We start from the raw sequence: 21,974 nt of genomic DNA on the forward strand, positions 1-21,974 counted from the left end.
CTTCATTCATTTAGTATAAATGTACGAAAGTAATACCGTATATGTAGTTTCTTCTTCAATCAATTTTTTTTCCTTTCATTTTCCTCTTCTACTTCCTATTTTTCATCCCTTTCCTCCTTCTCCTCACACTCTTTCTTCTTATTTTTAGACTTCTTTCTATTACAGAGTTTATTTTAAAACTGTTTCTATTTCACACTCTTAATGCTATATTTTTCTTGATCTATCCATCTCTTCATCTTTATTGTACGTACTTATTTACCGTATTGAAGAAATACGATTTGAATTATTCGTATTAATAGACCCCATTTATTAGCTTTAAAGACATGGACACAAGTAGTTCATGAGATTAAATCGTGTAGAAACATTAATGTTTTAGTAGTTGATATTTTTCTGAACATCAGCATTAGGAAATCAGTGATAATATCAAAGTCAGTTACTACAGATAGTTCCATGAGAAAGGACTGAAAGTTTATTCATTACCTGTTGCCTTCTTCCAGATCACTGTTGGCTGTGGAACACCCTGTGCCTGGCAGTGCAGGGTCACATGCTTGTTTCTTTCAACGCTGGCATCGGTCGGTTCAACTACCCAACGAGGTGGAACTGCGCACAAGACACAATGCCTGCTGTGGTCAGTCAGATCAGAAGCATTTCATCCTAACCTAACTTAGTCAATTCATATTTTTGTATTACTTCATAATAAGATTCATTTTCAAGATTTTGCACACAGAGATTTTCATGACAAGAAAAATAAAATACAACGTGAAATCTCTAACAACAATTTCAAATATAACAGAAGTCATCTAATTTTTGTGAGTGTGGCAACTCTGACAACCATAATACAAATGTGCAAAACATATTTTTGGGAAGTGTACAATAATTGAAAATGACGATGCGGCATAAATGTGAGTGAGTGAATGATGCATTAAAAAACTTTAAAAAAGAAGCTGACAATTTACTCTACTTAATCGCACAACATTGACAATACTGAATTTATGGAGATCTCAAGAACTCAAAATAGGATTTAACTACTTTTACTTGGTGGTATAACGCTGCAAAAAGCATTTTACATGTGAGGGATATTAATGGTAATAATAATCATAATAATAAAACAACAATACAAAACTCGAAACAGTGTACAACTGCAGTGTAAAAGGAGTATTAAAAGGTTCAAAGAGCGTCCGTCTGGAGGCAGACCCAGACGGATTCGAAGGGTAAAAAGACAACCCATGCAGTAAAGCAGACCATAGAAATAAAGACGATTCAAACGACAACACACAACTAAAGAGGTGCAACGATTACCTTCGTGAAACAAACCTGGGGCTTCCAATCACCGATGCATTCCCATGTGCCAAAGCAACGGAAACGTAAAGACACGGCGGGCGTACGGGCGGGCGGTTTCTCGAATTCAAAAAAGGGAAAAAATCGGATACGAGAAGAGAGATAGAGAGAGAGAAAGCAAGAGAGTCGGAATTCGTTACCTTTTACCTGCAGCTTGGCCGTGTACCTGACCTCGGCGGCCGGGTTGGAGGCTACGCACGTATAATCTCCCGAGTGGGTGGAAGCAAGGCTAGAAATGCTGAGGAGGCTAGAATAAGGGTCAAGAGCCGACACGTTCACTCCCAGGTGAGAGGAAATCGTGCCGCCATCTTTGAGCCAAGTGATGGCGAGCGGGGGATCACCTCGGCTCACGCCACACACCGTGCGAGTGCGCATGCCCTCGGAAAGCCCGTCTTGGAAGGAAAAAGGCTCAATTATAGGAGGAACTGGAAGAATTAGAAGAAGAATAAAAAACATGAGAGCAGAAAAAAGAGAATAGATTGGAAAAAAAATAGCACAGACACGGAGTCTGTTGTTTACCATTGACCACTAGCTGCTGTGTGCGGGATACCTCGGCTGCCAGGTTGCGTGCCACGCACGAGTAGTTGCCATTGTGATCTGGAGATAAACTTTCAATCAAGAGAATGCTATTGAACTGATCCACTTGTGTGATCGACACCCTCTGCGACTGGTCCAGCGGCCTCCCGTCCTTGAGCCACGCAATGGTTAGTGGCAGGTCACCCTTCGTCACCGAGCAGGTCAGCGTCGCCCGCTCACCCACGTGCTGTGTTATGTCTGAGGTAAATGCGCTAAGTTTGGGAGGAACTGGAATTAATAAGAAAACAGACATTTGTTCGTATTCAGGGTTACAGATATGTGTTTAGAGTGGCAGAGGTCCTGTTCTGGCTTCTCCTGTTTGGTGGCACCTGGTGGGGATGTACAGCTTGCGAGTGTGCTGATGTGTTCTTGTGGTGAGAGATAAAACAAACGGCATTAAATCTTCACATTAAGTGCTTCGTTTGAGATCTTTTAGAAACTAAATTTAATGTATTTCTGATTCATTACTATCCCACAACTAAGGCTGGGACAAAATTTATATTATTTCATTACATTGGAAGAATACAACTAGTTTTAAGTGAAATTACCTTGAGTGCATTTGTTTGGGCTAGTCGAGCACATTGGACATAACAGAGTTGGCGCTTATTCCAGGTCTCGTGTGATACGAATTTTACAATGAAGTTAGTACTTTTAAATGCCGCAGATCTTAAATTTCAATACATACTTCTTGACATCTTGAATGATAATACTTTTTAATTGCAATTTTGGTTTGTAAAATAGGTAGTAGGTATTTAGTGTTAATTTTATAACATCACTTAGTAAATAAGGAATTACCATGAAATTTTATCAGTGAAGATTTGTTAAGTAATGAAATAAATAACTGCTTCACTATGTTAATATTAAACCATGTATTTCACCATAATTGACCAGTTTCGATATGGTACGCATCATCTCCTGAATTCTAGTGAGGTCACTTTTAGTAACAAATGTTGCTAATTTGAAACGCTTTGATTAATCAAATGATTATGGATTTTTTTTTAGCAAAATTGATTATATTAAACAGGAAGATTTTACTCCATATTTTAACAGACCCTGAAGATCTTTATTTAATGTAGGAGGTTTGTTTCTTACATATCTAAGTGTACTGGTCACTTATGCTGTAAGAAATGAGAACAATAATTCAATATAATCGAAAAGCTGCAATACGATACACATAATGCACTTTTATTATAGGTGGCATAACTTTCATTTACCTGAAACCTTCCTCTGTTATGAAAATCATAAGACAAAAAACATTTCAATACTACTACTACTACTTTTCACATTCCAGACTCCTTCTATCAACGGCTTAGGTTCTTCATTGAGATGATTTGGTTGAAACTGAAGCTTAGAGGAAGTGTGGGAGAACATAAGAAAGAATGAACCGTGATAAGCAGGGAAAGGATTTATATGTAAATACATATTTACTTATAAAGCTAATATAATTTATATTTTGCATTATCTTTATGTTTCACAATGTGTAGGGTTGAAAAATCCTACTTTTATTTTCCATATTTTTCCATATTTTAGAGTTTAGTACATATTTTCGTTAATTTCCATATATTTTCCATATTTCATATAAAACAGTCCATATTATATTAGGTTTAACAATAAAACAAAACAAAATTCCATTAACTTTTAAAAATACATTTCAACAATAGAGATTTAAACACATGTTCAGTAATCCCTTTAACATCAGAGTTATTTGAAAATTAGCAGTCCTATCAACAATGGGAAAGTAAGTTACAAAACTGTATTAATTTAATTTAAAATTTTTAACAGACTTCAGTTGTGCAGCTCAACAGTTAAATGCCAGTCAGAGTACACATAGGTTCAGTTTTGTAAATCATACTATAAAGACGGTAAATATGCCAAAAGTACGTCATTCAGTCAATTTAAAATCAAAACTAACAAGTTACATTTCAGAATTTAAAGAAGATGGTTTATCAACTGACAATAAAATATTATTTTGTAATTTGTGTCAGTGTGCAGTATCATCTACACAAAAGTTCCTGGTGCAACAACACATTACAACTAGTAAACATCAGGCCAACAAACAACTAAATTCCAAGCAGAGACAATTGTTTTTAACACAACCAACAACATCGAATGTAAGATCTGAGTTTAACATCGACCTGTGCCGTTCTCTCATCTCTGCTGATATTCCTCTCTACAAACTAAAGAATAAGGTCTTCAGGGAATTCCTTGAAAAATATACTCAACATACAATCCCGGATGAGTCAACACTTAGGAAGACGTATGCTCCATCCATCTACGATGAGACAATACAGAAGATAAGAGATGAAATTAAAGATAGTTCAATTTGGGTTTCCATTGATGAGACTCCCGACAAAGAAGGTAGACTTGTTGGTAATGTAGTTATCGGTTTGTTAAGTGAACAATATTCTGAACGAATTCTTTTACATTGTGATGTTCTAGAAAAGTGCAATAACAAAACTATAGTTAAACTGTTCAACGAAGCTATGGGTATCCTGTGGCCAAAGGGTATTATGTACGATAATGTGTTATTCTTTATTAGCGATGCTGCCCCTTATATGGTCAAAGCTGGACAAGCATTATCTGTTGTATATCCTAAATTGACTCATTTTACTTGTGTGGCGCATGCATTTCATCGTGTGGCAGAAGTGGTCAGAGACAATTTCCCTAAAGTAGATTTGTTGATTTCATCAGTGAAAAAAGTATTTCTCAAAGCTCCCAGTAGAGTTAACGTGTTGAAAGAAATGTACCCTGAAATTCCATTGCCACCAAAGCCAATTTTAACTAGATGGGGTACATGGCTAGAAGCAGTTGAATATTATGCCGAACATATAGACTCTATTAACAATGTTCTCCTTGCATTGGACTCTGAAGATGCAGTCTCAATTGATACTGCGAAAACAGTTACCTGTGACATAAGTGTGAAGAATGACTTAGCTCACATTCAGCATACATTTTCATGCATCATAAAAACGCTCAAAAGTCTCCAAAATAGGCACCTTTCACTATCTGAAAGTTTTGAAATTATAAATAGTACTGTGGAACAACTGAATCGTGGTAGAGGTAAAGTTGCAGATGCAGTAAGAGCTAAGGTGGACACTGTACTTTCAAAAAACCCTGGATATGAAGAACTACAAAAGGTTGTTGCTGTGATGAGTGGTGAATCAACAGTGAAGATTAACTTGGACTTATCCCGAGCAGACATTGTGAAATTGAATTATGTACCAGTTACTTCTTGTGACGTCGAACGCTCTTTTAGTCAGTATAAATCTATCCTCAGAGACAATAGAAGAAGATTCACTTTTCAGCACTTGAAAGAAATGTTTGTAACCTATTGTTATGGTAACAGACAATAAAAATTGTGTTTTGTTGAAACTACATTGGAAGATAAGGTACGTCCATTATATTTTTTGTTTAGTTTGATTAAAATGTACCAATATTTAACGTACATAGTCATTTTTTTATAATTTTAAGTCCATATTTAATTCCATATTTTGGTAAAAATCCATATTTAATTCCATATTTTGGTAAAAATAACTACATATATATTTACATATTTCATATATTTTTAGTCCATATAAATCCGTTCCCTGGTGATAAGATACTGCCCATTGCACATAAACACTGAAAAAAGGATACGGTATATATATTTTTTTCGCTTGGCAAGAAAGAGATTAACAGAACTTTACAATATAATAATAAAAACCTGACTAGTGGAGCAAAATATTTTATTTTGTACGTAATTATTTTTTATGATAAACTTTCATGGAAGAACCACATAAGCTTACTGTAGATAATAAGCCTACAGAGAAGAGAACAAAAAGAATTTCACTTCTAAAAGGACTGGCAGGAAAAAATGAGGATGCAATACAACATTTTATGTCACACCAATTATCCAATGTTGTGGAGAAGTATTGATACCATCACCCAAAAATTATCTCGTTAAACTCAACTTATTTCAAAATCAGGCCCTAAGATAATTACTGAAGCAGTGAAAAGCTCCAATTGTTGCTATGCAGATTCTTACAAATATTTGTAATATAATTGAGGAATTAAAAGAGCAAACGCTAATATAATATGAGAAATTAATTAGATTGCTATGTTTAGGAAATAGTTGGATAATAACAAAACTGTGGATAGATTAAAAGCACAGAAAAGTTTTATGAATTAGTACAGAAAATCAAAAAAGACTTGAATATTTCTCAAAGGAAACAACATTTATTAATGAAAGACAACCCATTAAATATCATTCACCTAGAACACAGTTAGATCCTCAAGGACAATGTTAAAATACCGTTATCATTATCTGAAACACAAACTAGTTTTGAAGATTCTAGCTATAAAAAGAACTGAGACAAGATACGCACATACGGAGTAGTTACAAATTTATACAGATGAATCCTTTATATCACATTGAAGAGGAGCAGGATTTGGAGGAACCATGTCCTCTCTTTTCGTTTTATCATTCTGTAGGAGAATGTACAACACATTTTGAAGGAAAAGTTACTGCTATTTGTATGTCTTTGTAAAACCTCGTGTATAGATGAAATAAATTCCAAAACATTGCCGCATTATCACATTCAAAGGGAACCATACAAGCTATAATTTCACAAAAGTCTACAAAAGGGGCTAAAATTCAGAATTGTAAGAAAATTATCTACGAGTATTACCTAACTAAACTGTAGGAAAAAAGAATAATTTACAGTTCCTTCCCATTGTGGTATAAAGGGAAATAAAACTTTGGCGTTTTGGCTAAAAAGGACACTGCAATTTTACAACCAACTAATAAAGGACTTCCATTTTATTCTGTAAAACAACTAATAAAAAGTACAGTAAATTCACATCTACCCAAAAACGACAAAATTCGGATGGAACAAAATATAAAACTTGGAAAATTTTATTCTGAGATATTCCTCCAAGAACTACATAATACTGTAGCGATATTCAGGTTGATAATACATCATAATTGTTTGGCAAATCAGCTGCACAGGACAGGACATTCCCATAAATTGTGTGATGCAAATGAAGATGAACATGGCACACATCAAAAGATGCACAGTAGGCCTATTTTTACAAGAAGATACAAAACTACTCGAGTGCAAGATGGTGAATGACTTAATAGTCATGTGCCTAGACACTGAACCAAGAACAACAAATTTCTCTCCCGAGGTTATCTGTTAATTTATCACTGAAAACAATTTCATAATCATTTCCTCTTGCAATATCAATAATGTAACGGTACTGTACCATTAAGTAGGTAAAAACTAAAAACCAATGAATGTCAAGATATCCTAGGGAGAGAGATGTTATCAAATCCCTGAGGTCTAAAATAAGAGATTCTGCTGCAAATTGGTCACTTTGTATTAAATATTATTGTTTCATCATTCTTTTAGTTCAGTGAATCTCTGGATTAATGTTCACATTGTCTCAGCGGTTGGCTTTTTTAAGCTTTTGAAACAAATGATCATTTTTTGTGTTGCCAGCTACTTGCGTGACAATTGAAAATCGTTTAATAGTAATTCATTATTTTAATTTAAGGATTTGTCATCAGTTGTTCTGTATTTGTAAATTCATTTCTGGAATTTTCAAGTGGCACTTTCGTATATGTATTTCAGATTAATAAAATAAAGTTTTTTTATGCATATGGTATTTCTGTCTAGAGATAAAATAATGTAACTATCAAATGCAACAGGCTATAAAAGCTTTCAATTCCTTTGTGTTTTACAGTATAATCCCTACTTTGTACCGAGTTTTCACGCTGTTTGTTTTGTTGTGAAGAAACAAATACTAATACCCATTTTAATATCCTTGTCATAGTACGTACAGCTAACAGAAGTCTGGAAACAGAAGTTCTAATATGAAATTCCTTGTTAAGATCGTCTGTGTTATCTACTTACAACAAAATCCTGTACACCATTGTCATATTATTCCTTTGATAGAAATTGTAGGCCTATGTTGTTATGAAAATACATCAACAACAGCCTGTCTTGTGCATTGCTTTCTGAAATAAAAATAGCTTCATAGAATCATCATACAGTTTTAAATGTGCAAAATTAATATATAAAATGTATAATATTTATAAAATAATAGAATTAAACTATGACAAAACATAATATTTTCTGTTTAATTGTTAATCTAAGAAACTATTTGAAGCTTTGCTTTTAAGTAATGTATTTTAAATTATTCGAGATAGTTGTAAAATAATAATGAATTAAATTTTTATAAAAGCGTATAATTTTGCTTAATTTCCATGTCATCCAATGTCAGTTATTATATAAAAAATAAATTAAGATATTCGTTACTTAAACTGAAATCAACAATTACATAAAACCTATCCTTTAATCTTTTCACGACGGTTTTCTGACTGATGTTAAAGATTTTACAAGGAACGTGAAGATGGCAATACAAACATATTTCAGCCAACTTGAAGCAGCACATAGGTACCGGTACTTGTGGTAAAATAAGACATATTTCCATTGAAAAGTCTCACATCACAATATTAAATTTATACGGTAAAATTATGTGGCAAAATTACAGTATTGGTTAGCAAATGAATCTGTAGCCCTAAAATATTTAGAAATATTCATAGTTATTTAATTCTCCCATCTTATTATTTTGGTCATCATTGCAAGCTATCCAACATTATCATTGAAATGTCGCTAACAATTTCTCATGCTTGATATGCGATGTTATCTACACTGAACAAAGTATACCAGGGGTGTAGTAGTGTTCATGGATGTGGTGGAAGCATTACTTCCCCTCTTATTTTCAGAAAAAGGTTTTTATTTGTATACAGATAAAGAAATTAGACAGGAGGGTGGAAAACTTGTATTTATTTTTGCTTGGTTATTTAATGATGCTGTATGAGCTACGAGATTATTTAGCATCAATAGAATTGGTGATAGTGAGAATGATATTTGGCGAGATGAGGCCGAGGATTCACCATAGGTTACCTGACATTTGCCTCACGGTTGGGGAAAACTTCGGAAAAAACCCAACTAGGTAATCAGCCCAAGCGGGAATCGAACCTGTGCCCGAGCACAACTCCTGATTGGCAGGCAAACATCTTAGCCAACTGAGCTACGATGGTGGCTGGTAAAGTGTGTTAACTTCACATACCCTCAGAGGGAGGAAGCATAATCCTTCTGTATTTCTCTGTCTACCTTTTTCCCCTGGAACCCATTGTGACAAGCAGATATATTTGGAAGCTAACATCTCACATCATCCACATGTTCAAATTCAGCCCGAGTCAAAACATTGTATAAACACGAAATAATAAAATAAGAATAAACGAATAATAGGCAGGTGGGTGGGTAAAGTGCATTAAGTCCAATTTTTCAAAGCATCCTCTCACATTTAAATTCTTTTAAATTCTTAAATTAAAATTGACTTTAAAGTATTTTTAGGAAAGGTTAACAATACTCTAGTAAACACTATAAGAGGATCACGAAGTAAAAGTACACAAATTAGGATTTTGGAGAACTATTTAAACTTTAAAAATCATTTTTCTCGAAAACAACTCTTGTGATAGTCAGCTAGTTGCTTCCAGGTTGTTTTTAACGTTTCTTCACTCTATCGACAACAGCATGTGCTATTGTTTGCCGCATGATACTATGTATCATTTCAAAATTTAAGTCACTGTGATGTTATCAGTAGTCAGATATGTTACTATTGCAACTATAAAACATAATATTGCTAGTAAATATGATGATGATAATGATAATAATAATAATAATAATAATAATAATAAATAATAGTTATAGTATTAATAGTAATAGTAATTATCCTCCTGAGTCCTTAGACATTTATTGTTTTATTTTCAAAGTTCAATATAATTCTACACTTAAAAAAAAAGTAATTGACATGAAGAAAAATGCTGAAAAAATTGTGTAGGTTACAATTAGGGCTCAAATGGAGGTATATTATACTATACTTTGCGTCTCTACACATAATATAATATTAATAGGCTTAATACATAATTATTAAACACGAATAAGTGGTTTTCGTGAATCTGTCAGCTCATCTGTCCATGCCCTTACCGCCAAAATCATGTAAACGATTTACTCATTGTTATAGCTTAAATAGATTTCGGGTATTTAAAATCTAAAAATATTACATTTAGGCACATAAATTATGTTCTGAAATATTAAAATAGACTTTAAAAACATATATTGCTCTATATATATATATATATATATATATATATATATATATATATATATATATATATATATATAGATACACACATTTTTTTGTTCTTATACGCACATTAGTACAGTACAGCAATGTTAGAAATAAGATATAGAAAATTAACTAAATAGCCTATAAGTTAATTATGAAAATTTGATTTCATTATAGATACCGGTACCTTAGAAGGAGACAACAGTATATGAAGTAAAATACAGGAAACTTGACTAAATTTAATTATATAAATTTGATTTTACATATTTTAAGTATATCGGAGGAAAATAACAAAGTTCGGATTAGAAAGGAAGGCAGGGGATTTGTAGAATCTATATAATTGGGTGGAATGTGGCTACTCAAGCTACTAGTAATGCCGTATCTTCAATGTAATACATATAGACCCTAATTACGATGAAATTCAAACTTAATTTATTTTTTCAATAATGATATGTTTGGGTTGCATCGGCCCACTGCCACTAAGGAACAATGATATGTTGCAGGTTGCATCGGTGTGCTCCCACTAAGGAGGTGGCTGGAGTATTACAGAAATGGTAATGGACATTTTCCCAAATAGATGCCCACTTAAATGTTCCATGTCAATACAGAAAAGTAAAATTACTGTAAATTTAATGAAAATATTAATAAGATATATATTTAAATATTATGAATGCATATCATAAAAAAATGAAAATATTAGACCTATTGCATTTAGGCAACATAGTAAGGAACTATATTTGTAACTTTTAAATTACAAGGAATTTAAGAATTTCATTTATACATTTTGATGGATATTGTAATGGAGAGACAATTTATTAGATAATAATTGCAAATAAAAGTACTGGTATCTAACGTTTAAACAAACCATTTGAAAATAATGTTTCTTTTTAATTTTAGTAGGTTATTTTACGACGCTTTATCAACATCTTAGGTTATTTAGCGTCTGAATGAGATGAAAGTGATAATGGCGATGAAAGTTACCCAGCATTTGCTCATATTGGGTTGAGGGAAAACCCCGGAAAAAATCTCAACCAGGTAACTTGTCCCAACCAGGAATCGAACCTGAACTACCTGGTTTCGCGGTCAGACGCGCTAACCGTTACTCCACAGGTGTGGATTTGAAAATAATACACTGCATTTTGCCTCTGATTGAGGTTCTAACTGATATGTACATTTATTATAAGGTAGTACATCTCACTTGACGATATGTCAGAGGAAGAACAATTGTTTGTATGCATCTGAAATCTGATTAGTGTAATATGTAGCTAATCGGCGATGTATCCAATGGAGGGAGAAAGGAATTGGCCACTCTACCCCTTACCTCCTGGCCTAGTTGCCTTATAAATGGTGCCTTGTTGGTATCACTTGTGGAGTTCAGACCTGTCTTTGAACAGTTGACTAAACAACAATAACAACACTGGATCATTCCATAGAAAATTTTAAGAATATGCCAGTGATGTCATGAATTTTTTGTGCTTTTAATATAATAATGTTATCATAAAAATAAATTAAACTGTCAACTATGACCGCCATATCATTAACATTTTAGTCTTACGGATGACTGACAAATGGGTGGCAGTTACATGTTTTCCATAATTTGAAATATTCTAGACATTCTGTATGAAGTGTTATCGAAACTAAAGAGACGCCATTGTAAACCTGAACAACCATATTTTAATATCTGAGACTAATTCGAATAATATTAAGGGCTGCTCATAAAGACGCTTCATTGAAAAAAAGCACCGGCAATTTTATATATGCAACATTTTAAATTCATGCGAATTTCATTCTTATTGAAGAAAATCTTATTCTCAATCCATCTCCCAAGTTTTATGACCTAATATAAAAGAACCTATGAGTAATTAAATTAATAAAATTATTAATTTTTGTTCTGACGGTTGAAAATCGCTTGCTATAGCGTTTGCGAGACGTCATAACTCGATGAGTAACCCAAACCCGTGTGTCCTCTCCCTGACCTTGATCGCGCAGCTAGAGGTGACAGTACACGTCTGGAAGCAGTGGTGCTTGATTAGATTGAAAATGCCAAAATATGAAAGTCGTTTTCTGTATTTGTGGTGTTGTAACCCTTTCGGACTCCAAGGACATACGAGAAAGACAGGTAATAGAAAAGTTATGGAATAGATGCGAGAAAAAATACCGAATTTAGTGATGCAATATGCAGTTCGTGTTCTATCAAATTATAAAAAATGGTACCTGCGGGCTGTAGTGAACAAAGTGATGTGAGGAAATCGAGCAAAGAAGAATGTGTGTGAGTCGAAATCTAGTGAAGAAGAGTATGTTTCACCAGAAATTAAAAGAGGAGGCCACAATAAGCAATTTAAATCAATTATTAACGCCCCTTGGACAGTCTCCTTTTTCTAAACTAAGTTGTCGCGCATCAAATCATACGCTGCAAAGAAAGCCAGTGTAGTGAACAAAACAGTTGGTAAAATATTTAATGTAGGGAATAAAAGTAACGACGACGAAGAAATGATCGCACAATTTAAGGAGAAATTTTCTAATGTGCACTCAACGAACTTCTACTTAGAGGACGATATTAGCAGGAATTAAATTACAAAGTCTGTGAAAGAGAGCGACAGAAGAGTGAAAAAACAAAAAACGGCTCCTTTTGGCTAATCTAAAAGAGCTCTACATAGAATTTAAGAACAGTCATCCAGGCTCAAAGATAGGGTTTTCTAGCTTTGCGTCCCTTAGACCGAAACAGTGTATTCTACCGGGTACCCCAGGCACTCATAATGTTTGCGTATGTAGGCCTAGCCTACTAGGTGTGAAAACACGAAGTTGATGTTAATGAGTATGCAAGGTATTAAAACATTTTCTTCGTCATGTGAAACACCCAAAGAAGTTACTGTAAGTGCCGGAGAAGTCGCGGCGGGAGGGGAGAAGCAGTGTAAACAGCATCACGCGGCAATGACATTCTGTACGACGGGATAGCCTACCTGCTGAACTCCTTTGTTCAGGTGAGTTATTTTTATTAAAAGCATGATATTTAAGTCTACATTCTAAAATTTGAAGACCAATGAGTACTGTTATTGTTAACAGATGCAGCAGCATAAATGATTACAACAGCTCAATTTTTGAAGCCATTTTACTCCAATCTCAAAAATCTGAAAGTTAGAATTTATAAAACAGTTATATTACCGGTTGTTCCGTATTGTTGTGAAACTTGGACTCTCACTTTGAGAGAAGAACAGAGGTTAAGAGTATTCGAGAATAAGGTGCTTATGAAAATATTTGGGGATAAGAGGGATGAAGTTACAGAAGAATCGAGAAAGTTAAACAACATAGAACTTCATGGATTGTATTCTTCACCTGACATAATTAGGAATATTAAATCCAGACGTTTGAGATGGACAGGGCATGTCGCACGTATGGGCAAATCCAGACATGCATGTAGAGTGTTAGTTGGGAGGTCGGAGGGAAAAAGTCCTTTGGGGAGGCCGAGACGTAGATGGGAGGACAATATAAAAATAGATTTGAGGGAGGTGGGACATGATGGTAGGGACTGAATTAATCTTACCCAGGATAGGGACTGAGGGCAGACTTATTTGAGGGTGGCAATGAACCTTCGGGTTCCTTGCTATTTGTTTTGTTTGTTTCACACACTTAACTTGTTTTGTCCATAGCCTGCATCAAGTTGCTGAGGAAGTAAGAAAGTTGTTTCATCGGTTAAAGTTTTTCTTAAATCCCCTTCAAGGATTAGTGTATTCAGAGAGAAGATACCTGGTACTCCCCTACCCCCTGAACCAGTAATTACGAGGTGGGGAACATGGTTGAGATCAGTAAAATACTATGCCAAGAACTTTGAACAAATAGCACTAATTGTAAACGAATTTTCTGAGGAGGACTCCCTGTCAATCAAAGCAGCACAATGTGTTTGAAGAAAAAAAAAGACTTAAGGAAGATTTGGCATATATCGATGCATATTTCACTTTTGTAGTAGACACTATTAAACAATTAGAAGCTATTAGTCTGTCCTTGTGTGAATTCATGCCCCTATTTTTGTCTGCAAAAAAAAAAAAAAAAAAAATTACAAGAAGCTCCTGACAAGAATGCTACTAAAATATAGTATGTGAAAAGCTAATGTTTTGTCAAGAAACCCTGGCTATGAAATAATTAATTCTGTGTATAATGTGCTAAGTGAGAATGGCGGTGAGCTTCCTGAGGGGTTTAATGTAGCCAGGATGGCATTAAGTACAGTATGCTCCAGTCACATCAGTATACGTTGAGAGATCTTTTTCAGCATATAAACTGATTTTGTTCAATAAACGTGACAGAAGTTTGTGCGTTAATCTTAAAAAGTTGCTTGTTGTTTATTGTAACTCAAATTATGGACGTGAAGTTGTAGATGGATAAGTACAAGCGAAACAAGCCTATGTAACAGAGAAAATACTTTTCCAGTGCATTTTGTTAAGTTACTTATAAAGTTATTGATGTTTACTTTATTAATCATAAGTGATTCAATATAATTTTAATGCCTTTTATTGCCCTATTTCTGTTGTTTTTAGAGTCTTTTTAGTCGCCTAAAATACCATTTTCAGTGCCTTATCTTCCAAAGTCTAATTATAAACCATAAAGTAAGACTGTCAGCAGAGTATTACTTTTATTTAGCTATTCAGACTTCTGTGATTTTTTGGATTATAGACGTAAAATTGTTTCCTTATACTTAATGAATTTTAAGGATAATTATTATTACTAAATTTATCCTGATTGCCTCCCCTCTTTCGGAAGCCAAGCTACTCCACTGATGTATACATTGATCCTTAGTTTTCTGAAGAAAAACAGGTCGTGGACAATGACTAGATGAAGATTGTAAGTGTACGTTCCATATACATATTTCTACATTAATAACGTCAGCTTCGTTAACAATGATTAAACTGTTACCATGATATCCGTTAGATCCGAGATTTGTGGATTCGAACCTAACTGAGAGCAATGGACTTTCATCATCATCATCATCATCATCATCATCATCATCATCATTATTATTTTCCTTGCAAGTAGGCCTATTAGGTTTTTCGGCCTCTTACAATCTCAACGGAGAATTTTCCTTCAATTAACCTTTAAGAATGATAACTAGGCTATCTTCGGCAGTAAAGCCATAAAAGAAGTCTGCTCCTGAAGGAGAGAATTCCAGGCAACATTTACCCACTTCAAAACTATTCTTTTCGTTAATGCCGCGCATATTGGTGCCCCGCCCTGTATGAGTGTGGAAGTAGGCAGAATGAATGAAGATGAAGGTGATAATGACGGCGAAATGAACACAGGATCCGACGCCAAAAGGTACCCAGCATTTGCTCACGGTCAGGCATGCTGACCACTACTCCAAAATGGTTGACCCACTTTTAAACTCAAGTCTGCTATTTATCATTATCATTAATTATTACTTAATAATATAGTTAATATAATCACTTTCATGTGTTAAAATAAATTAAGTTGTAATTACGTAGTTGACTAGTTATGTCAGCCATCATCAGAAAGTGATTATATTAACTATATTCCTAAGTGATAGAAAGTGTTAAAAGTATGTAATCAAGATGAATTAATTTTTAATTTTGATCTTACTACCTCAATAAACAATAATCAATTACAAAAATCTCATATAAGAATTGGAATTCTGGATGCAACAGTGTCAGTTTTAAGCTATGCACAGCTTGCAAGTCATAATATACTGGCAAGGACCGCTAACAAAATATGGGGGCATAATTTTTGATTGAAATAAAATGAAGTTGACCTGTATTAATACATTAACAACAGTAGGTATTGATTCACTTCATAGCAGTTGTTGAAAATATTATCTGCCTACATCTGGGTGTAACTGAAACCTCCTTAAGGAAACAGTGTAGTGTAGATGCCCAAAAATCACATTTTCGTTTTTGGTTTAAAAATGTTGCATTTTTTTTTAGATATAATGTACATATGGGCTTATATTATTACGAGTAATTTAGGCCCTAAAATTGTCTCTTTTATACGTCTCGTGTCCATTTAAATGTTAAGAAATAAATTTTAAAATAGTCAGCTATAGTTCACACTACTTGGTCCCCTTAAAAAGATGGAATTTATATGAAGGCATATTGGTAATTTAAGAGAGAAATTTGTTTCCTTACATTGCCTTTTAGTTCTTCTGTGTGTGGAAATAAATTGTGCTTACATAAAAATATAAGATCAGGTGAGGGATTTACAGATTTATATAATGTTTCTTCTGTTGGCAGTCGACATCACAGTTCCGATTTTTTGTCTAAACTATATATTCACCACTCCTTGCTTATGTTGCATGTTTGAAGTGTACAAATTCAAAATAATTAACAAATAAGAGGAAAATCGAGCAGAGCTAATCGTTTAATTGTAAAATGCTCAGTATCGGATATGAACCAACCAAGCATGTTCTGAGCACTCATGAATTCTAAGGATGATTAAGAAATAAGATGGCAATTTTGGAAATAAAACCATACCAACACAGATTCATTTATCAAACTATATCAGTAGAATAATATTCAGTGAGCCATATTCTCAGGGTTTATTGCTTTTATGCCCTTCTAAATATTGTGATGTAAGAAACAGAAAAAAAATTATAAACCATTAACGTTCTAGTTGTGTCCCACTAGAATGTGAAGAATTCTCTATTGAACTCTGACCCTGAAATGTGTTTTCTGAAGAAACAGAAAACTTACCAATGACTGTGACCTCTCCACTGCGTCTAGCACTGTGACCCTGTTTATTCCTTGCTGAACACGTGTACACCCCTGCATCGGTCGCCTTCTGCACAGGAGTGATGACCAGAGTCCCGTCTGTCTGCACTTTCTGACGCAGGTCATCTGGCAACTCCCTGCCACCTTCAGATGAAACAAGAATCAAAAGGCACACCCTTCATATTCATGCTGACACTATCATTTAATAATAATAATAATAATAATAATAATAATAATAATAATAATAATAATAATAATAATAATAATAAATGAATAAATATATTTATTTATTTATATGCTGATCAACAGGCATAGGCCAATAATAGTCCAGCAAAAGTGATACAATAACAAAACAAAATTAAATAATAGTAATAATAGTAGTAATGACAGTAATGATAATATATAAAAAAAGGTGATGATGATGATGATGATAATAATAATAATAATAATAATAATCTGAAAGTTAAAATTTATAGAACAGTTATATTACCAGTTGTTCTGTATAGTTGTGAAACTTGGACTCTCACTCTGAGAGAGAAACAGAGATTAAGGGTGTTTGAGAATAAGGTTCTTAGGAAAATATTTGGGGCTAGGAGGGATGAAGTTACACGAGAATGGAGAAAGTTACACAACGCAGAACTGCACGCATTGTATTCTTCACCTGACATAATTAGGAACATTAAATCCAGACGTTTGAGATGGGCAGGGCATATGGTACATATGGGCGAATACAGAAATGCATATAGATGTTAGTTGGGAGACCAGAAGGAAAACGACCTTTAGGGAGGCCGAGACGTAGATGGAAGGATAATATTGAAATGGATTTGAGGGAGGTGGGATATGATGAGACTGGATTAATTTTGCACAGGATGGGGATCAATGGTGGGCTTATGTGAGGGCGTGTTCCTTAAAAGCCATTTGTAAGTAATAATAATAATAATAATAATAATAATAATAATAATAATAATAATAATAATAATAATAATAATGATGATAATAATTTCCAACTTTACCAGATTACAGTGGTTTACTATTGAACCCACCAAGCACAACTATGGTGAGTTTACTACTTTGACGAATAGGTGGCAGTCCTATTGCGAGGAGATGATAATAATCTATTAGTCCTCCTAGAGTTGAAGAGCACGGGCTGGGGACTGCCCTCGCACGTAGGCTGCTTAGATGGGCACATTGTACTACTCAGAATGGAATGATGTGCATGCCCTAAAGTCCCCAGTGCTGCAGATTCAGATGTGGGCTGCCTCTGAACTCCTCTGCAGCCTACAGAAGCCCTTTACCATTCGGCACAGGAATCACAGTGGTCTCTCAACTCCGGTCCCACGAATTACCATGAGCTCAGGAAGAGCCCATGGTACATAGCAATACCACCAGCAAGTAATGCTACATACCATTGGGTCCAAGTTCAGTTGTGGTCCGCAGTTGACTCTACTTTGGAGCAAGCCCGAATTATGGGAAAGAAACGGAGATGATGATGATGATGATGATGATGATGATGATGATGATGATGATGAAAGAGGAGAAGCATATTTATGATGGCGAAATGAGTCCGAGGCTCAAGTTACCCAGCAATTCTGCTTCAATTTGTTGAGGGAAAACCTTGAAAAAAACCTCAACCAGGAACTTGTCCCAACCAGGATTTGAATCATAACCCGCTCGTTTCACGGTCAGACATGTTTACTATTACTCCACAGCAGTGGGCAAATGATAAGTGTTGATAACGGAGTAATGAGGACTGGCGATGCTCTTTTAATTGGTACTATTCCAGCATTTGCTTAGAGGGACTTGTGAAACTATGAAAAACCAAGTCACGAAAGCCAACCCCTGGGATCGAACCCCGGACCTCTCGAATGAATGGTGGGAATGATAACCATTATACCGTACCATTAATAATAATAATAATAATAATAATAATAATAATAATAGTAGTAGTAGTAGTAGTAGTAGTAGTAGTAGTAGGACCTATAGATCATTCCACGTTAAGAAAGAAGCATTGGTTTTATGGGGCTTGCCTAGTGCATTGTAGAAGCTATGTGGTAGATAGGCGTTTCTATGGCAACTGATCATTTAATGGAATAGCCCCTTATGCTCAATACTTTTTTCTTAACGTGAAATCCTCTATAGTAGTAGTAAAGAAATTAATTAATATTTGACTTTTTTGTTATTTTACCAATACTTTCTTATTATTCGAATTACTGTGTCATACTCGTTGAAAATATTCTTTTCCGTTGTATGAATTTGAATTTATTTTCTTTCTTTATCCGCAGATAAAAAACAGATTATAATACAGTGATAGTCTATAATAACAGCAGAGAGTGGATTAGGAACTCTTGTCAAAATTGTGATGTGTAGAATAAAGAGGTTGCTTTAAGGTGAGCATTAGTTTCTACCAGTTTCCTGCAATCAATCTCAAAATGAAAATACTTCACCATTTGTTATAAAGACAAAATTAATATAATATGAGAAAGTATGTGAAAAGAGCAAAGAACTCTAAAAGCCACGTAACTTAACGCCCAACTTCGTTGAAAGCAAGGCCTGCGGTAGCCTATACTTTATAATACAACGTTCAAAGTTCTTGTACGTACTTTGTAATTAGAAATGAGGCGCTGTTTGGAAAATTCGATAACTGCACGGAGTTTTTCTGAAGAACTGTTAGAATTCAGAGTACGACTTGAAGGAGGGAATAAGGGGGATTTTCTCCCACATTGAGAATAGAATCAACTCCCTTCTGTTCACACACTATTCAACCAAACTAGGAATTATAATTTTGCACACTGTATTTTGCACTGAATGAATTTGTGAATATGATGTGTGCTTTCAGACATAATAATTTACCCTAGTCCCTAGAATACATCTTATTGAATAGCTTCTTCTTCTTCTTCTTCTTCTTCTTCTTCTTCTTCTTCTTCTTCTTCTTCTTCTTCTTAAGATAATTTGTCAGTCTTTAAACATCTGTTAAGTGTTTCTGAAGTTTAGAGTGTCTGCATTTTGACACTGAGCAAAGTTTTTAATTACATTTAAATATCTAGGCCTAAGTTATATATAATTTTCTTAAGAACTTTGTGTACTTATGTATCTAAAGCTCATTATTACAGGAACCAGATTTATGCTTTATTTGTCAATTATGCGTCTTCGTTTAAAGAAATATGTTTTATTATATTTATATTACTTTTACACTAATTTATTGCTATTATAATACATGGCTAACGTCTTATTTTTAAATTGTGCATTATTCTAGTAATTTTATAAATACGAAATGTAGACACTTAAACACAAAAATAAACGAAACTAACATTCTTTCTGACATTATTACATATATAATTCGTTATACAATATTTATTTTGAAAGATGATGATAAGAAAAAAAAATTCAGTTTTTAGAATATAAAAAACAACCATTGCACTCTGCAAAATGTTGGCTAAAGAAAGCAGTCAAACAATTTAAAAGTAGTTGAAAGTTGTTTTTCGTTGTAGTAGTCATGGAATTTAAAAGAACGCTATTGTCATTTTTAGTTATTTTTGTAAAAATGTTTTAATTAGATATATATTTTTTTTTTTTACAAATTATTCCTTTATTAAAATACAGTTTCTTAAATGAAACTTTAAATAATATGCTTTTTATTTCGTTTTCTTATTATGATTAAAAATATATAGGCCTATATATATTTTAAGACGATAAAAGTTAAGGTACCAGCCATATACAGCATGTAAAGCTCCGTTAGACTTTTAATGTTCTTATGCTTCACAGTTGCCCTACTCACAATTTAACTTTTAACTTTATCTAGTGGCGTATGATACACTCTTTTTATCTTAATCCATTGTTATGTGTGCACGGGTCTCTGTATATTTATTGAGTGGAGAGTGTGATATCTCACCAGTCAAATAGAGTTTGAATTTTTTCTCTGCTACATGTTGAAAACTGGTAAGAAATGTGCTGAAAGCTGAGGGCGAAATAATTTCTACAATAGTCGAATCTGAGGAGAAAAAAGAAGATAAGGGCGGCAATTTTATGGATTGTATTTCAATAAAAAAAAAGTTTTAAGAGGTTCAGCAGGCAACATCTACATACTTTAAACATGCTTGCAACATTGTACCAGCATGCATCTTCCAGGGCCGAAAGAGAATGTAAAATTAAATTAAATTAATGTGGGATATTTTCATCGAAGTTTATAAATCTCTGTAGGTCTACATAATCGTGTAATTATCTAATCACAGACGAAATACTTGTTTTATTCCATAGGATATAACTTTTGGGATCTTACTTGTTTTAACCTATAATATTTATGCGCTTGTCATTTGAGAAGTCTGGCCACACTTTTTGTTAATGTGGTGACGTCAGTAATTACCGTACAACCACGTTATCGTACGTGTTACCGTACAGAATAATAATAATAATAATAATAATAATAATAATAATAATAATAATAATAATAATAATAATAATAATAATAATAATAATATGTTCTTCTTGTAGATATGGTTTATGAAAACTTACAGTTAAAATAAAAATAAAACATCCGCCGCTGAGCACGTATTCTACTCTTTCAGGGTTGAGCTAAAATTTTACCTGTGTATACTATATTATTTTATGTTACGGGTACAAGTATTACCAAAAAAATATCTGTATAGGCTGTCCATAAGTACCGTTTTGAATGGGACAGTACTGTTATTTTCCTAACCATCCTGCCGTCTTACAAGCAAACATTCTGATGGGGCAGATAAATTTTTTTTCTTCCACCATATTAATAATGTCAAAAGAATTGTTTATACAGATTTTGGCCACTCGACCCCAATTACGAGACCGGCCAGAATGTGATTTTCCCTAGGATCGTTTACACAAAAAAGTACAATTGCATAGAAAGATTTATTAAAACAGATACAGCAATTGTTGCGCTATTTGTCAATATATCCCCACACTGGAATTGAGACATTTGTCATATCATGAGAACAATTTTTGTGCCCTTGTGTCGTAGAAATCAGCCGTCTGGAGTCCACACCTGTGGAGTAACGGTCAGTACGTCTGGCTGCGAAACCATGTGGCCCGGGTTCGATTCCCGGTCGGGGCAAGTTACCTGGTTGAGGTTTTTTTCGGGGTTTTCCCGCAACCTAATATGAGCAAATGCTGGGTAACTTTCGGTGCTGGACCCCGGACTCATTT

At 34.0% G+C, this 21,974-nt stretch overlaps 1 protein-coding gene across 5 annotated transcripts in view; it reads right to left on the reverse strand.

Moving 5' to 3' along the window:
- Dscam2 (Down syndrome cell adhesion molecule 2) overlaps nt 1-21,974 on the reverse strand; it is an 828,417-nt gene that overhangs the window by 76,246 nt on the left and 730,197 nt on the right. For 4 of the 5 annotated variants that reach the window (XM_069845583.1, XM_069845584.1, XM_069845582.1 and 1 more), the window contains exons 9-11: nt 16,785-16,946; nt 1,479-1,763; nt 481-600 (exon numbers count right to left, since the gene is read on the reverse strand). In XM_069845583.1, coding sequence (XP_069701684.1) covers nt 481-600; nt 1,479-1,763; nt 16,785-16,946 — 567 coding nt within the window. Of the gene's footprint in view, nt 1-480; nt 601-1,478; nt 1,764-1,857; nt 2,143-16,784; nt 16,947-21,974 lie in introns of all 5 variants that reach the window. The other variant, XM_069845581.1, reaches the window with a different exon arrangement.

This window comes from Periplaneta americana, chromosome 14, assembly GCF_040183065.1.
Source record: "Periplaneta americana isolate PAMFEO1 chromosome 14, P.americana_PAMFEO1_priV1, whole genome shotgun sequence".
NCBI lineage: Eukaryota > Metazoa > Arthropoda > Insecta > Blattodea > Blattidae > Periplaneta > Periplaneta americana.